Here is an 18,367-nt window from a genome sequence, read left to right on the forward strand (position 1 = left end):
TTAGCCCTCTCAAATCTAGAATAGCACGAAAAGAACCATGCTTCTACACAAGGAAGTATGTTGAGTATAACTCCTTGTGCTGAACCATGGGGTCTACTTTTTCAGTCTCCTTAGTCCAAGATAAAACAACCAAATTGGGCTAGAGTGGTAAATGTGATGGAGTCTAATATTAATGGTGCCCTGAGCCCCGAAAACGAGTCCCTATGGTGGGACTAAAATTTGTACCATAGTTTAGATCAGCTCTGCTACAGAGAGGTTGATAGCTGCATAGCAGCAAGCAGCAGAATGGCTAACATATTGCCTGTGTACACCAAGACAATGTTGTTAGACCAGAATGTCAGCAGTGCATTTGCATTTCTTGCTTGAGCAGTGTACATCTGGATGTTATGCTTTGTCCAGTGAAACCACCAACAACCTCATACGAGTATCAATGGCAGACAAGGCCTGTCTATTTATATCCTTCATGTTGGCTAAAATATTCAACACAGATCCTTGGCACAGTATACCTAATGGTCCAAAACCTCTTTTAATGCCCTCAGTGAAGTCCTTACACAGTAGAACAGTGATAACCTTTGTGACTTCACTGTCTGAAAGTGGTGCTGCATGTCGGTACCCAATCATCATTTGAAGGTTGGCTGCCACGGCTTGTTTAGAGTCTGCTAGCACTGCATGTGAGCTGGTAGAGGCTAATTCAGTTTCTGGCCAATGAAGCCAGTGATGAACTTTACGGTTCGACTGTAAGTTTACAGTCAGCCTGGAAAAAATCTCCCAGACATGGCCATAGACATAGACATAATTAATCGGATGAGGATGGAAGGGAAATCCAGCCCTCAGGCTACACACAGACACGTATTCAGTGCTCATCCTTAGATTCCAGGGGGCTCAGACACTAGCTTCACATGCATGAGCTGTGCAGCATGGCTCATTAGGCAAGCTTGATAGCTAACCAAGAGAAGCATGCACTGTAATGGGGAAAACATGTGAATACACTAGTGGTACGTAGCCACAGGCCCACAAGTGTTTGGGTGCCAGGGATGTGAAAGATGAGAAAAGCTCAGGGGGGAGAGAATGAAGGATCAATATACGGAACCTAATTCTGTTCCCACTGAGTTGTATTAGCAATCTGGCTAACACAGTAGTAGGCTATATATGAACACACTAGTGCCATTTAGCCACATGCACAGTATCTGCCTACAAGTCAGTGCATCTGGAAAAGTCTGACTGGAGACACCAAAAGTGGCCTGGAGGGAAGAATGAGGACATATGTAGGGACACCCCACTCCAGGCCCAGTGTTGTTTGTTAGACGTCTAGCTAGCAAAGCAGGCTCAGCAGCAAACAGTGGGAGATATAGTGATGGAGAACCACTCAACTTAGCTCAGCGTTAGCTGTGCTAAGACACAGCCAGGCTTATCAGGAGCCCATGGGGGCTGTGGGACTGAGTCAAAGTGCCAAGGGAGACTCCACTTGACAGAGGTAGAAGGGGATGAGATGGAACCCAACTTGTAGTCCAGCTAACTTTGCAAGCTCAGTAGTGAAGGATGAAGTATGTCAAGGGAGGACCACTCATCATACTGAGCAGCAAAAACAAGTCCGTACAAAAAAACAAGACAAATGAGTAGCAGACTCGCCGGCAGTGCAGGGAGTGATGGTGAACAAGTTCAGTAACATCACAAGCTAACGCAGCTCAAGCCAGCAGCCAGAGATTTCACTTCGCTTTATGAAGTGAACACGGTTCGACATGTACAGTTCATGAGGCAAGAAGAAGAAAGGGAAAGATGGCTGCATGACAACAGTATTTATTGCAGACGCTACATCGTCTACTTCTGTTGTGATTTAGTTGGAAGATCTCGGAAGGTGTTGTTCCCTGCCCATGGCTGAAATAAACCACGTATCAGAATATTAACACAACGAATGTTATAGCAAAGAGCTCAAATATGCACTCGCAACAAGTTAAAGGAAGATTGGGTTAGAGTGAGAGCACACTCTGGAATCAGGAGGCCAAGCGTTCTTTATTCCTGCTTACTGCATTTATAAAGTGCACTTTGGGTGATGCACAGTGGGGGTTTAGTGATGCTGCATTTTCTAGTGAGAGAGAGAGAGAGAGATAGATAGTAGTCCTCAGGCTATTCCATCAGCCCATCAGGAGTACTCTCAGTTGTATTGTGTGTGTGTGTGTGTGTGTGTGTGTGTGTGTGTGTGTGTGTGTTTGTGTGTGTGACTGAAGGCAAAGAGACTGGTTTGTTATCGCACACTCTAAATGTCAGTGTGCTTGTGCTTCCCCTCCCAGTCATGCCAATCAAACCCTACCATCACTTTAAAGTGTATTTCTTCTCGCTCTCCCTCACCCCCCCCCCCCCCCCTCGTGTTTTCTAGCTGTGGCTGTCACCTGGAGGATAACAGAATAATACACGCCATAACAGAATCATAGCATTCTTGTTTGTGTATTCTCTCTTGGTGATCCCGACTTTCTGAATGAGAACATACGGCTTACATTTCTTTGTGCTAAATAATGCAGTTCCGAGGACAAAATAATAATCATGATGGAGAAATGCTCGTAGGTTATCACCTGTAAATAAATAAATAAATAAATAAATAAATAAGGTACTAAAACACTTTTAACCCTTTTTAACTCACCAGATAATTCATAACAGCTTATGCTTTAAAGTGAATAACTGAATAATAAGTCGTGAGCTGAAGGGGTTAAATGTAGTCAGTGATTTAGAAATTAGGCTTCAAGCCAATCAGTGAGTAAACACCACCTGGAGACGCCTCCAGTACCGCAAGTTCAAGACCAGACTCTCTTCACATGTGGACTCTCCATCTGACTGTGTGCGTGTGTGTGTGTGTGTGTGTGTGTGTGTGTGTGTGTGTGTGTGTGTGTATGTCTGTTTAGATCACAGCTAAGATGTAAAGATTCGAGGCTAAATCAATACAGGCACTTAAATTACTGCTACACCACTCGAGACTTATTGCTCATGAACAAATGATCCGGTTTGTATCAGAAATTGGTTTATTTTAAGCTGTTGTAGGTTGAAAGTTGTGGGTTTTGGCGAGCTAGCTGCGCCATGTTGTCGTTGAAATGTAAACTAACAGCTGATACGGAGACTCCTTCCGTAAATACTAAATAAACATCTTAAGGAAAACCTCACCATATCAACATGTTAATGTTGACACGCTAAAATACGCATTTGAACGATTAATATAAACCCTGTAAGGAATAACGCATGACGGATTGCTCTGTTAAACGACAGTAATCCGGGTCAGAGTGGTGCAGTGCGGTCCGACACGGAATGGGTTATTTTTATATAACAAGTGTGGGGTTCCGCTTATACCACAGGGGTTCACCAGTGATTATACTGGATCATTTATTAATCATTCATGAATGACACATAGCATTTGCATTTAATGTTATGGACTTTATCGGCGAGACAAGTTAGCCCCTGTTACCGTTAACTTTGTTATAGCAATTAGAAGTCATTTGCTCCCCGACCCCCGCTGTATTCTCTCTTGACGTGAATAAGACTTGCCAACCGCCATGTTTTCATCCAAACTGCGAGGGAAACTGCCGCATCTCGCTTTTTACTTTTCTGAGCCAATTATCCTATCACGTGATTTGCTGAGGCAAAGTCACATGACTTTTTTGACGCGCATCGAGGTATTTATTCAGTAAATGTGCTTCCGGCGTAGTTTATACGTACATCTTCTTATCGAATAAAAAAATATATATATATTCGATTTAAAATAAATATTTATTTAATGCAATATCCCAAAATTTGCATAAAAATACGTGTATGGAAACACAACTAATACTGAGAAAAGACACCGCTCAAACCCCTGTGTCCTGACTGTGACAGACCGCCGACACCGCAGACTCCATTCATGTGGAAAACCTCAATAAATGTCCTGGAATTAAAATACACTTCTTTTTTTAATGAAAGTATAGTTATAGGAACATCTCTGTATTTTATTAAGGTTACGAGGTTCTATTGCGTAAGCAGATTTTTCATCCCTGGAAGGCATCCCGGTGTTTCCTGACCCGTTACATATTTTTTACCCTTCAGATGTACGTCTTTTTTTTTTTTAGGAATGTTGTAAGGGCAGATGAAAGGTTTGACCTGCTTGAACGATCGATATTGAAGTGAATGCGTCAGCGTGTTCAGCCTGAGGCAGACGTGATGTTAGGATTAACCAGCATCACCTGCTAACTGACCTGATCTTGGTGCTAACGTGAAAATGAGCTGTGTGGGGTTTTTTTTTTTCTTGGTGTTTGTTATTAATTTAAATGGTCTCAATGACACACATGATGGACATGGAGAGAGGGAAAGTGGGATACAAAGGGGAGTTGGGTAATTAATGAGTGCAGGAGAGGCAGAGTAGCCACTAGAGACCCATCTGGCCCGCTCTCTTCCAGATTCATGTCATAAAATATAGATGTGGGTGGCATTGTTTGTGCATGCTGTTTTACTGCTGCAGCTGGGGAGCTCTGTGAAACGGCACTAAATGCTTCTCTCTCTCTCTTTCTGTCTCGCTCTCTCTCTCTCTCTTTCTCTGTCTCTCTCTCATACACACTCACAATATGCATTGACGGAACATGCACTGGTTATAAAAAACGACAAGGCTGAGGACCAGTAGAGAAAGGATGGACTGTTGGGACAATAAAGATATGGATAAAGGAATAGATGAAGGGATGAGCTGTGAAACTGACTCATTAGTCGGTATTATAAAGTGAGTGCTGAAGGAGCTTACAGAATGATTCATACGTGAGAAAAGGTTTAAATTGTGCCGTAAACATACTTTTTACACAAGATTCATTAAAAATGGGTTTCCTCAGGTCAGCTTTGTGCCTCTAATTTTTCTCCGATATAAACCATCGCCACCATACAGCGGCATTAGAACCCCATTATAGAGCGTGGTACTGGCTGAGTGTTGTGTAGCCTGTAGCGCCGATGGTATTTTCATACAAACCCAGGAAGGTTTTACTGAATGAGGTTCTATCTGAACTGTTGTTAAGGTTGTGATAAAGGCAGGTTTGTGTGTCTGAGTTTGTGAGTGATGTTAGTGTTGAATTTTTGGTGGTGTTGAGATTGTTGTGTGATAGATAGGTATAGATATGTTTGTGTTCATTCAGAATCCATTGCAGTCTGTCATGTTTTGTCTCCGTGCCAGTGTTTAGTTTGTGTTAGTGTTTGCTTTCTGCTGTTGTTTAGTTTGTGATGAAGGTAGTTTTGTGCTAGTGTTGAGTTTTGTATAGAATTGGGTATGTCAGGGGTTCCCAAGCCTTCTGGGCAAACGGACAGCATGAATTTTCTTGTGCTGTTGTGTTGTCTGTGATGGAGGTGACTTTGTGTGGATGTGATGCAGCAGGCACTGTGTTGTGTTGGTGTTGTGGATGTGATTTTGTGCTAGTGTTTAGGTTGGGATGGAGATGGCTTTGTGCCAGGCAACAGTGTGTGCTGCATGAGTTATAGCTGCGAGACTGAAACACACTCTAATGAGGTGTACTCTTTAATCTACTCTAATCTTTCTGCTGTGTGTGAGCGTGTGTGTGTTCATATGTACACACAAGGCGACCACAAAAACTGTTTTATGGTGCTCTCTAACCTTGTTGCTTTGGCTATTCCTATAATGAGCTTGCCACACACAGACACACACACACACACACACACACACAGAGCAGCAGACAAATAGAATCCAATAGGAAATATGGAAACAAACAGCCCTGCACTCGGCTAATGGCAGCAATTTAAGAGAACGCAGGAGGGTGGTTGAGACAAAGAGAGAAGGAAAAAATGGGAGAGAGGGAAGAACTGTGAGTGCAGTCTCTAATGAGGTAGCCAGTGAGGAACTATCACTTTACCACAGTACACTGATGAGGCGTCTGATGGTGTCAGGCAATGAAAAGCGCATCCTGTTTCTCCTTGTTAAATATATCAGTGTATACTCTCTCTCTCTCTCTCTCTCTCTCTCTCGCTCTCTCTCTCTCTCTCTCTCTCGCTCTCTTGCTCTCGCTTTCGCTCTGCATTACATACCTCATTAGAAAAAAAACTGTCTTTTTATCTTTTGCTTAAAGCACTGTCACACAGTATGTGTGTATGTGTTGCCTCCTGGACACACATTTAGGCGAGAGTCGGAGAGTGGGAGTAGTGGGAGTAGTGGGAGTAGTGGGAGTAGTGGAGGGCAGCATGCTATGCTTGCAATGCCTCTTGGCATTTTGTGGACTCACTCGCTGTATACACTGCTCACAATTAGTGCGCTCTATCGTGCAGGGATGGTCGCTTAATGAGGATAAAGAGAATTATGGGTAATGTGTGTTAAGAGTGAATCTCAGCAGGCGAGCAGGGCGTGTGCATGTTTGTCATTCATTAGGGAACCATGGGGGAAACGATCTTTTGACAACAGAGATCATCAGAGAGCACAAGCACACGGACACACACTGTGTAGGTGAATAGCGTTAAATGTTAAGGTTTGCTGGGGATTCGAGCACGACGTTCCAAAATGAATTCAATTACTCCATCCCAGTATAACTTCACACGCTGCCCCGTGCTATCCTCCAGCCTATCAAATTATATCCATAAATTACCTCCACCAATAAAAAGCTAGGAGGCATGGGGCTGAATGCTAATAATCCCCATGGGTATGCGTTACGATCACAGGGCAGAACTACTGTCTGGAGTCCCGTCATCGCATTAATGTAGAGAGGACGAGTGCTTTTATTCGGAGCTAAAATGACTCTTGCTTGAATTCATTAAGCTGATGAGACCCCTGACTCTGGACCTGCAGTATCCTACCAAACACTACTGAACTGGTACTGCGCTGGGAATGCATATATATATATATCCCCATGACACAGGGCCACGGGGAGCCTGGAGCTTATCCCAGGGCACAAGGCGAGAGACACTCTGGATGCATGTGTTTGGACTGGGGAAGGAAACCGGAGTACCCGGAGAAAACCCCTGAAACACGGGGAGAACATGCACACTCTGTGCACACAAGGCAGAGGCGGGATTTAAGCCCCAGCCGCAGAGGTGCGAGGGAAACGTGCTAACACCCCTCTGTGAAATAGCTATCACAGTTCTTCCAAGAACATAACCGAATCCTTTCAGTGATAAACGTCATCATTTAACAACTTTAATATTGCGTTGGCATAACATCATTTACTTCTTCATATTTTCCACCTGTCTATAAAACACACTCCACAGAGAGAGGGAGAGAGAGAGAGAGAGGGAGAGAGAGAGAGGGAGAGAGAGAGAGAGAGAGAGAGAGAGAGAGTGAGAGAGAGAGAGAGAGAGAGAGAGGGAGAGGGAGAGAGAGAGAGAGAGAGAGAGAGAGGGAGAGAGAGAGAGAGAGAGAGAGAGAGAGAGAGAGAGAGAGAGTGAGAGGGAGTGAGAGAGAGAGCGAGAGAGGGAGTGAGGGAGAGAGAGAGAGAGGGAGTGAGAGAGAGAGAGAGGGAGTGAGAGAGAGAGAGGGAGAGAGGGAGTGAGGGAGAGAGAGAGAGAGTGAGAGAGAGAGAGAGAGAGGGAGTGAGAGAGAGAGAGAGAGGGAGAGAGAGAGAGAGAGAGAGAGAGAGAGGGAGTGAGAGAGAGAGAGGGAGAGAGGGAGTGAGAGAGAGAGAGAGAGGGAGAGAGAGAGAGAGAGAGAGAGAGAGTGAGAGAGAGAGAGAGAGAGAGAGGGAGTGAGAGAGAAAGAGAGAGGGTGAGAGAGAGAGAGAGAGAGAGGGAGTGAGAGAGAGAGAGGGAGAGAGGGAGTGAGGGAGAGAGAGAGAGAGGGAGTGAGGGAGAGAGAGTGAGAGGGAGTGAGAGAGAGAGAGAGAGAGAGAGAGAGAGGGGGAGTGAGGGAGAGAGAGAGAGAGGGAGTGAGAGAGAGAGAGAGTGAGAGAGAGCGAGTGAGAGAGAGCGAGAGAGAGAGAGAGAAGTATAGGGTGAGACTGCATGTGTAGAAACAAATGATAACATTAGCATGTCTTGTCTTTACTTAGCCATATGTTCACACACCCACTGATGACTGTAAACCACACACACACGCACACACACACACACACACGCACACACACACACCACACACACACCTGTTCTTACAGTGCAGCAGTACAAGCTGTTTAGGGTGAATATTAATACAGACACCATTAACACAGCACCTGGACGGTCGAAGGGTCTGTGTGTGTGTGTGTGTGTGTGTGTGTGTGTGTGTGTGTGTGTGTGTGTGTGTTAGGTTTTTACACTCCTCACCTCTTTTCCACCTTTACACTCAGCACACACAGTTGAAGTCTGGGAAAAGACCAGCTTCTGCTCTTCACCTGTCCAGTGTGGGCGTCTGTTCCCATGAGAGCCTCAGCTTCCTGTTCTTGGCTGACAGGAGAAGAACCTAATGTTCTCGTCTCCTGTTGTAGCTCATCCACCTGAAGGTTGATGTTCTGTGCGTGCTGAGATGCTTTTCTGTTCACCACGGTTGTAAAGAGTTACTGTACGAGTTTCTATATCCTTCCTGGCAGCTCGAAGCATTCTGGCCATGTTCCTCTGATCTCTCGCATCAGTAAGGCGTTTCAGTCTGCAGACTCTCGGGATCTCAGGATGTTTTTTGTTTTTTGCACCATTCTGTGTAAAACTCTAGAGAGCGTTGTGTGTGGAATTCTCAGGAGATCAGCAGTTTCTGAAATACTCAGACCATCCCATCTGGCTTCCACAACCACACCACGGTTAAAGTCACTGACACGACACTTTTTCTTCATTCTGATGTTTGATGTGAACATTTCCCTCACTCCAATTCATAATACACAAGTATGTGTGTGTGTGTGTGTGTGTGTGTCTGTGTGTGAGTGATGGCCACAGCTGGTTTCAGGTTCACTGCCTGTAAATGGAGCTTTATCCATGAGTGGGACAGCTGAGAGTCCACCAACCCCCCCTCCCCCCCCCCCAACACCCCACACACACACTTTTCTCACTCCTCACCCATTCTCTCACCCAGTGAAGTCTTTTTAAATTAGAGCTTTAGTGGGACATACCATGATACTCCTGCTTGTCTCCACACACACACACACACACACACACACACACACACACACGGTATGTTCCGCAGCACAAATGTTCAGCTAAGTTCGAGACACAGACAGCTGTTCAGGGCTAAATAGAAATCTATTCTACGCCTTTGTCACAATTCCACAATCTTACTGTTTCATAAGAGAGCATACTGTTTCATAAAATGTGTGTGTGTGTGTGAGTGTGTGTGTGTGTGTGTGTGTGTGTGTGTGTGTGTGTGTGTGTGAGTTGTAGTGGAGTGTTTTAGTGGCTCATTTGGTGCAGTGTGGAGTGTGAAGTTATAACACTGTGTTACAGTGCAATGTGTAATACAGTGTCTACCGTGTGTGTGTGTGTGTGTGTGTGTGTGTGTGTGTGTATGTGTGTGTCACTGACAAGGACAAACAGGTTCTGTATAGCAGTAGCAGGAGCAGGGGAAGATGAAGGGAGGGATGGGGTGGGGTAGTCACAAAAAGAATGCAGCTGTTACTCTCATCAACTTCAGAGAGAGGGGGATGAAGAAAGAGAGAGAAAGAAGGAGGAAGGAGATAGACAACAACAGGCATGACTTCAGTTACAACAGACACAACAACACCAACTGGAGAGAGAGAGAGAGAGAGAGCAAGGGAGAGAGCGAGGGAGGGAGGGAGAGAGAGAGAGAGCAAGAGAGAGAGATAGTGAGGGAGAGAGAGCGAGAGAGAGAGTGAGTGAGAGAGTGAGAGAGAGAGAGATTGGGAGTGAGAGCGAGAGAGAGAGAGAGAGAAAGAGGGAGAGAGAGAGGGAGATTGGGAGTGAGAGAGAGAGAGAGAGAGAGAGAGAGAGGGAGCGAGAGAGAGAGAGAGAGAGAGAGAGAGAGGGAGCGAGAGAGAGAGAGAGAGAGAGAGAGAGAGAGAGAGAGTGAGAGAGAGAGAGAGAGAGAGAGAGGGAGCGAGAGAGAGAGAGAGAGAGAGAGAGAGAGAGGGAGCGAGAGAGAGAGAGAGAGAGAGAGAGAGAGAATCTGCCCAGGTACAGTTTCATTGCCCTGAAAAAGACCAGCTGTGGCCAGAGAGGAGAAACTGTGTGCTCATTGGATGATGGATGAGTTGAGACAGAGATGCACTTCCTGTAATATATATATTTTAAGGACGTGGATGTCTCAAAAGCAAAAATCTACCAAGTTAATTGTAAAGACTGTAATATTTATTAATATTAATATTTATTTTCCTGAATAAAGGAAAAGGCGCGGTGGGTTAGTGGTTAGCACGTTCGCCTCGTGCCTCCAGGGTCGGGGGTTCGATTCCCACCGTGGCCCTGTGTGTGAGGGGTTTGCATGTTCTCCCCGTGCTGTGGGGGTTTCCTCCGGGTACTCTGGTTTCCTCTCCATTTGGAAATGATGGGCATTTCCAAATTGTCCGTGTGTGTGATTGTACTCTGATAGGTTGGCACCTCGTCCAGGGTTGTGCCCCGAGTCCCCTGGGATAGGCTCCAGGCTCCCTGTGGCCCTGTGTAGGATATGAAAAATGGATGGATAGACAGCACTCTGTCACTCAGTGTTTTTGTTTGTTTGTGAAACTCCCAGGACATCAGCAGCTTCTGAAATACTGGAAGCCCATCTGGCTCCGACAACCACACCACAGTCAATGTCACTGAGATCAGATTTCTTTCCTGTCCTGATGTCTGATGTGAATATTATCTGAACATTATTTCATGCATTGCGTCACTGGAACATAACTGGATTGGATAATTGGAGTAACTGGACTGAGCAGCTGTACATGTGTTCCTTATAGAGTGTGTTTCAGTTCAGGAAAACTTTCGTCTTTAACGTACCCTTGGCAAATATTTATTAAAAATCTGACAGAGAGAAAGAGTATGAGAGAGAATCTGTGAGCAGTTTTAAACTGTATTATCAGGGGCTTAAACATCCCAATAAGAACCGTGCTTCATAAATCAAAAGCTGTTCTCTTCCCTTCCACCGCGTCTCAGATCTGTTTCTAAAAGTGTTCATGGCCTCGGGGTTGAAAACATGGCCGCAGGAAACGAGGGGGAAAGAGCAGACAAGCTTTTGCTTTGGGTCATCTAGAGAGAAGAATTTAAAAACACACTTCCAACATACATAGATGTAGACACACACACACACACACACACACACACACACACACACACACACTTCACTTTGCTGAAAGTGTGAATATGATACTTAAACCGAGCTCACAGCGTCCCGCAGTTCGAGTCTGTACGCTACTTACAGAGAACACACACATAATGAGTTTCAGACTGAAACAAATCCTGGAGATCCTATAACGATGGAGCCGGACGTTCTTGCATATTGCTGGGATTGTTTGTGTCTGAGAAAAAACAGTGGACGAAGATTTGTTTATGAAAAAGCAAATATTCTCCAAGCTGTATCAGCTTATCTTACATGCACTTCTACATCTCTGTCATTTTGGTTTTTGTTTGTTTTTCTCCTCTTCGGTCACTGGCTGTGGTGTGTGTGTGTGTGTGTGTGTGTGTGTGTGTGTGTGTGTGTGTGGGATTAAACACATCATGCACCGTCTCAGTACAGACCAGTGAAGATTTACAGACACTAACTCACATGTGCATTAGGCCTCTTATGGGGTTTAAGAATGGACCTGGAGATCATTTTGAGAAATAGAACCAACTAAGGTTTCCTCCGGGTTCTCCGGTTTCCTCCCGCAGTCCAAAGACGTGCCTTGTAGACTGGCGTTTCCAAATTGTCTGTAGTGTGTGAATGGCTGTGTGATTGTGCCCTGTGATGGGTTGGCACCTTGTCCAGGGTGTTCCCCGCCTCATGCCCGAATCCCCTGGGATAGGCTCCAGGCTCCCCGTGGCCCTGTGTAGGGTACGCAGTATGGAAAATGGATGGAACCAAATAAATGTGTTGGAAAATGTCACAGGTAGGTCCAAACAAAAATAAACCTTTTGTGAGTTTTAAAAGAAAACAATCCCAGGTACATCTCACATCTCTAGCTGAGAGCAGTTCATGAACTCGAGAGATGTAGCTGAAGTCGAGGAACTGTCAGAATTCACAGTGCTGCAATTTCTACATCTTATAGAAAAAACAACCCTTTCCAGTTTAGGCCACGCCCACTCGTTTAAATCCGAATACGGATACAGATAGAGGCGCTGTGTTTCTCTCATTTCAGTCCCCTTGAAGAACTGCTCCTACACATCCACATGGATTTGTGTGAAAAGATTTTGACCTTTAACGCATCAAGTGGGCGTGTTTGCATTACTGTGTTATTCTTAACAGGCAGAGGTATAGCCTTTGTGTGTGTGTGTGTGTGTGTGTGTGTGTGATGGAACCCACGTCTGGCCCATCTATCATCTCACTCCAACAGCTGTGAAGTGTGTAGGCCACTGGAGACCAAGGGTCTCAACTCTACACACACACACACACACACATGCATTCACTCACACACTCACACACACACACACCATACTGCTCAGTAATTCATAGCTGCTAATAAACACACACCTGGTTAGTTCTTTTGGGATCCCTGGCCTTGGACAGCATACGGCAAAGACACATACGGGCCGGAGCGTTATAGTTTACAGATTTTGGACCTCTTCGATTTCAGTCTCAGTATTTTCAGGTGTCTTTAATGTAATTTTGACTCCTGACAGTTCACTTATGAGCAGACTTCCCCCAAATCTCACCATTATAAGATGGTGTTTGTGGGATTATTGAGATTCAAAAGATAACTGCATCAGCAACTGCATTTCTCTCTGTCAGAATGTTAGATGACTTCCGTGTGTGTGTGTGTGTGTGTGTGTGTGTGTGTGTGTGTGTGTGTGTGTGTGTGCCATCTGTTCAGTGTGAGGTTGAGAGAACACGTGCTTGGTAAATTCCTCAGTCAGTCTGTAGGTATGTTTCCAACCAAATATTTCTCAAGTTCATCCGAATGCGTCCAAATTTCTGGGAAAATGAAATGGGAATGTTTGTAGTTCTCCATATACTACAGGTATGTAGAAGGAAGATGGAGATGGAATAAAACCTGAGCCAGCCAGACACACACAGGCACAATGAGTCTGGACCACACACACTCATTACACAACCATTTATTATTCTTCTCTTTATCCATCAGGGGTTTTGTATGTAATATTTTGGAGTTTTTCACTTGCGGTATCTTGGTTTGCGTCCCCCGTATAATGGAAATATACTTTTACAATTAATGCACAACAACAACAACAACAACTAAAATAAACGAAAAAACAAACCGGTAGGAAATAAACAGAACTTTAGACTGAAATGAACTAAACATTTGAAAGAACAAAGGTTATTGCGTAATCCTTCTCCAGCACAGATCTGAAGAAGCCCGTGTGTGACATCTGACAGAGGTGGAACTTATTTGTGAGGAAGAATTGAGAAAAACAACTCAAAGAGATCGGAGGTGGTTATAAAGGCGAAAGGTGCAGCAACGAGTTATTACAGCTTCGGGGTGGAATTGTTGGTCAGTTGCTGCGGTATAAGAGGAATAAAACAGGTCAGGACACGCTGCTCTCGGAAAATCATCATCTTTCAGGTGAGAACCGTAACCCTGCTTTACGCCTGAGCGGTGGTGATTAGTTTCCTACAACAGTCTAAGAGTATTCAAAAAAATTTCTCACTGTGTGTGTGTGTGTGTGTGTGTGTGTGTGTGTGTGTGTGTTTCTGCGCATGCTTGTGGTTTTATGGATGTTGATATTCGGTGTTAGTGTGCTGGTTTATCTGATGTACACAGCAACGAGAATGTTTTTTGTGTAGTCTGCAGTGTTGGACACTGCACTCATCACACCGTTGTGTTTGCTCTGGTGGTTTTCCTCTTTGCTTGTAGCTCTGTTAGCTTGTCGGAGGCTTTGATAGAGACTTATTCTGCTTTTAGAGCTTGTCTGAGATGTTTGGGTTCCTGTTTAATCACAGGAAATCACATAAATCACAATTATTTCTACGTTTGCAAGAATACACGGGAACTACAGAGATCCCAACTGTTTTTTTGGGGTTTTTTTTTTTTTACTTTCATGATGCAAAACAAGGTTTTTGCGCTTCTCCGGTCTTGCTGTGGAGAAGTGTATTAAGGATCTAAATCTACATCAGGATTTCAGTTAAGCGGTGTTAGTGATCGAGTCTGCTGTTAAACGTGCTACACAAATAAATGACTTCGCAAATGTCCAGTGAGGAGAGCAGGAGCCTGAATCTGTCAGGAGAAATCGGATTTGTTTTGTTTTGGAGTCAGCTTGACGGTGCTGTATCTTTTATGGATTAGTTGCAGAGATTGGAGTTTGTACCTACGGCATTTATCTCCGTCAGTATGGCTTTATTTTATAGACACTGCATGGTCTACACTTAGCTAAGCAGCTTAGACAGTAGTTCAGCTACAAGTCCATTCACGTGTTTATATTACATCATCTACACAAGACTAATAATAAACTCTGAAAACTTTCCAATGGCGAAATTCCAGAGTTTCACGAAGCGCTGACACTGGAGACTCCTTCCAGTGCCAGTGCTTTGTAACACTCGGGATTTTGACCCCTGGAACGTTTTCAGCGTTTTATGATTTCTCAGTGACACGATAAGCTAGATTTGTTTTTTTATTCTCAAGAAAGAGAATTTTAAAAAGAGGCAGGTGAAGTCACGACTGTTTATAGCTGCGATAGTGTAAGTGATAACAGGAACGACCTTCTTCGGATGTTCTACAACATTAAATGTCATCATGAATGCGGAAATGTTATTGGAAGGTACTTTGAGATGATAACAGTAACTCCGCTACAGACACTCATGAGCATACAACACATCCCCATCTAATATCTAAACCTTAAACCTGTCTTCGCTCTACTGTAACCTGCACAGTCTGGTATCGGGAGGTAAGGCGTATAATTCTACTTCGCTACAGCGTAAACCATCACTTTTTTCTTCTGTATATCTGCCCTCAGCATCAACGCCAGTGAGGCAACAAAAAAACAGTTAAAATCAGTCCTTCTCTTTTTATTTTCCCGGTAATTTTCTGGAAATAACTAAAACATGCCTCACAATATTATTGCCGCTTCACACATTTGCTGGGTGAAATGTTCAGGAATAAAAAGCTTTAATGGCACCAATAAATAAATCTGCTACATATTTCCTGCCTAATATTTGTCTGTTGGATTAAATTCATTCAGAATTCAGTGCTGCAATCTGTGGGTTCTGTGCAATCTCTGTGTAATATTTATTTTTTACACTGGAATGTAAAAAAAAAAAAACAAAAAAAACGTCTAGACGTTCTCGAAGTGCTAAAACATTCACCAACAATACAATCAAGTTAGATGCAGACTGAGACGAGACTGAGACGTCCATATGGACGGAGAACAGTCTGAGATGAAATATCCATCTATTACGGGCTCCTGAGAGGCACAGCAGAAAAGCGTTCGCCCTATCGTCTGGGTCCGAATACCGATAATGCCTCAGGCCGTGCTCTCTGGTGGCGTACTCTCACCCCTATCAATCACAGCAACTCTAGCCAATACTGGGTTGTCTGTGACCTCATGTATGTGGAAGAGGGTGGATAGCGCTATCCTCTGAGTGTGTTACACAGCATGAGCAGTGTCCCAGAGGAAGGGTGTTAGTCTTCACCCTCCATGGGTGACTGGTGGTTGGGAACTGGTGAAGAATAAATTAGGGAGCAAAAAAAAAGAAACATCCAGTTAGTCTCTCTTGTTGTGTTCGACTTAACTCAGAAAGTGGAGCTACACAGTGGACGCCTCAGTGTTTGTCTTTAGCGATCTAGCGAGTGGCATGTATTCTTATATTCACCTCCACTAGACAGAAAACTGTATAATCAGTGCTATAGATTTAACCAGTGAATATGTCTTACTAGTCTGCACTAGGGATGTAAACAAATACAAATACATTATTCGGACTGAACAGATAATGCGTACTAAACAAATACAGATACAGGTACGAACAGCAGGTATGGTGTTTGGGTTGCCAGGTTTCAGAAACATTTCAACTTTAACTACAGTTGAAAGACTTGAAACTAGCCTTTGGGCCTCGGAAAAGGTAGACCCATTTTCCCTCCTTGGGCAGCACGCACGACGAACGTACAAGTTAATCATTTGAAATGACTGAAATGATTATTATTTGGAAACCCAGCAGAGACATGCTGCCTTGAGCATTGTGTACGATCTGCATGAGTTAAGCAGAGTTCAGGTCGGGTTACTGGAGACAACCACTGACGCAAAAACCCTCAGAACAAACCCAAATATCTCTGATTAAAAATCCATGTTAATGAACTCGGGTCCACGAGCAGGGTTGCCAAGTTTCTTGTTTGCTCAGTCACATTAGACTGAATTATTAGAAATCTTTCCAGAACGTTCCACTGGGCGTGTGGTAGAGGAGCTGCATGGAGTTATGTTCTGTAAATTCCTATTTGTTATCATTTCCTTCCTTTTTAACAGTCCTGTTGAATCTGTTCTCCAGTGTTTATAGGGAACAGGGTCCATAATACAAATTTTGTTAAGTGCTTCCAGTGTAGACTACGCCAGTTTAACTCCAGATCTGAATATTTTGAACACTAAACAGATACAGATAATGACATTGTGTTACACCTCTAACACACACAGTATAATTCATTTAAAAATAAACACCGCGTGCTGCACTTCACAACTTCCCCAGCAGGAATTCCGAGTTGATTAGATGCTTCCTTTGGCTCCTAGATTCAGGTTGGAAATTCCAAGTTGCAAGTTACAAGCAGCTATAGGGTGTGTGTGTGTGTGTGTGTGTGTGTGTGTGTGTGTGTGCGCACGCACGCACGCACATGTTTATAAAGCTCAGATTGGCATTGTCAGAATTAATCTCTCACACTGTCTCTCCCTACACTATACCTCTCTTCTCATCCAACCCCCACACACTCACTTCAACTGTTTAATTTATATAACGTGTGTGTGTGTGTGTGTGTGTGTGTGTGTGTGTGTGTGTGTTGCAGAAAACAGCGGAGATGGCATTGATTACAGCCAGCAGAAGCGGGAGAACATCGGCGATCTTATTCACGAGACACTGGAGGTGTTTGAGCGCTACGGAGGAGAGGACGCCTTCATCAACATCAAATACATGGTGCCCACTTATGAGTCCTGTCTGTTGAACTAACACACACACACACACACACACACACACACACACACACTCACACACACTTATCTATACCACTGAACACATCCATATTAATGCATCCTATATATATATATATACATACACACACACACACACACACACACTCACTACTGCTACACTTGAGCCTTATACTCCACCTGTATGACTATATTCAAGTAGTGACCTGATTCATTTTATTATTCTACTGAGTCTCCTTTCTCGTAATGAAACATTAAAGCCTTTGCTGTGACGTCACTGTGATGTCACCAGCTTGCACAATTGGGATAAATTCGCACATTTAAAATCTGTATCCTGTGTTTAAATGTTTCTGTAAAGCTGCTTTGAGACAATGTCCATTGTAAAAAAAATATACAAATAAAAATGAATTGAATTGAATGTCACTGTGATGTCACTGTGATGTCACTGTGATGTCACTGTGATGTCACTGTGTCTGTCTCCTCGGATAAAAATAAAATCATAAAGTTCAGAACCACAAATTGTAACTACTGAATACACTCTGAACTGGAATAATCACAATAAAGCTGCAAATACAGAATAAATAAGTTTATCCGTATTTGAACGTGAAGTGGGCGTGGCCTAAACTGAATGTTTTTATTATTACTATTCTTTTATATTAAATGTGAATCCTATGACTATGCCTCCCATAAACTCTGAAAAACACTGCAATAATCACCAGCACTGTCTTTTTTTCCATTCACAAAATAAAACAACAAACAGAGGAAGTGCAGAACAAAACTTCATTCTGATTCCTGTACAGTTCCTCAACCGCAGCTGCATCACTCGTGTTCATAATTGGTCTGAACCAGATGCTCTGTGGAAATTTCCAGCAAGCTTTCTATCTAATGTGACTTCGTAAGCTACAGACCTGTGTTTCACACCAACGACGTTCATTCTGAATAATACACCGATCAGCCGTAACATTAAAACCACCTGCCTAATATTGTGTAGGTTCTCCTTGTGCTGCCAAAACAGCTCTGACCCGTCGAGGCATGGTCTCCACAAGACCTCTGAAGGTGTGCTGTGGTATCTGGCACCAAGACGTTAGCAGCAGATCCTTTAAGTCCTGTACGTTGTGAGGTCGGCCTCCTCACAACTTGGACCGGACTTGTTTGTCCGGAACATTCCACAGACGCTCTATCGGATTGATATCTGGGGCATTTTGAGGTCGAGTCAACATCTTGAACACGTTGTCATGATCCTCAAACCGTTCCTGAACAATGTTTGCAGTGTGTC

The 18,367-nt window shown here is 43.9% G+C and overlaps 1 protein-coding gene across 1 annotated transcript in view; it reads left to right on the forward strand.

Moving 5' to 3' along the window:
• pacrg (PARK2 co-regulated) overlaps positions 1-17,504 on the forward strand; it is a 113,992-nt gene extending 96,488 nt beyond the window's left edge. The window contains exon 5 of the mRNA XM_053632387.1: positions 16,950-17,504. Within this exon, the coding sequence (XP_053488362.1) occupies positions 16,950-17,110 (161 nt within the window). The 3' untranslated portion in view covers positions 17,111-17,504. The remainder of the gene's footprint in view (positions 1-16,949) is intronic.
• The last annotated feature ends 863 nt before the right edge of the window (positions 17,505-18,367 follow it).

Source organism: Ictalurus furcatus, chromosome 9 (assembly GCF_023375685.1).
Source record: "Ictalurus furcatus strain D&B chromosome 9, Billie_1.0, whole genome shotgun sequence".
Lineage (NCBI taxonomy): Eukaryota > Metazoa > Chordata > Actinopteri > Siluriformes > Ictaluridae > Ictalurus > Ictalurus furcatus.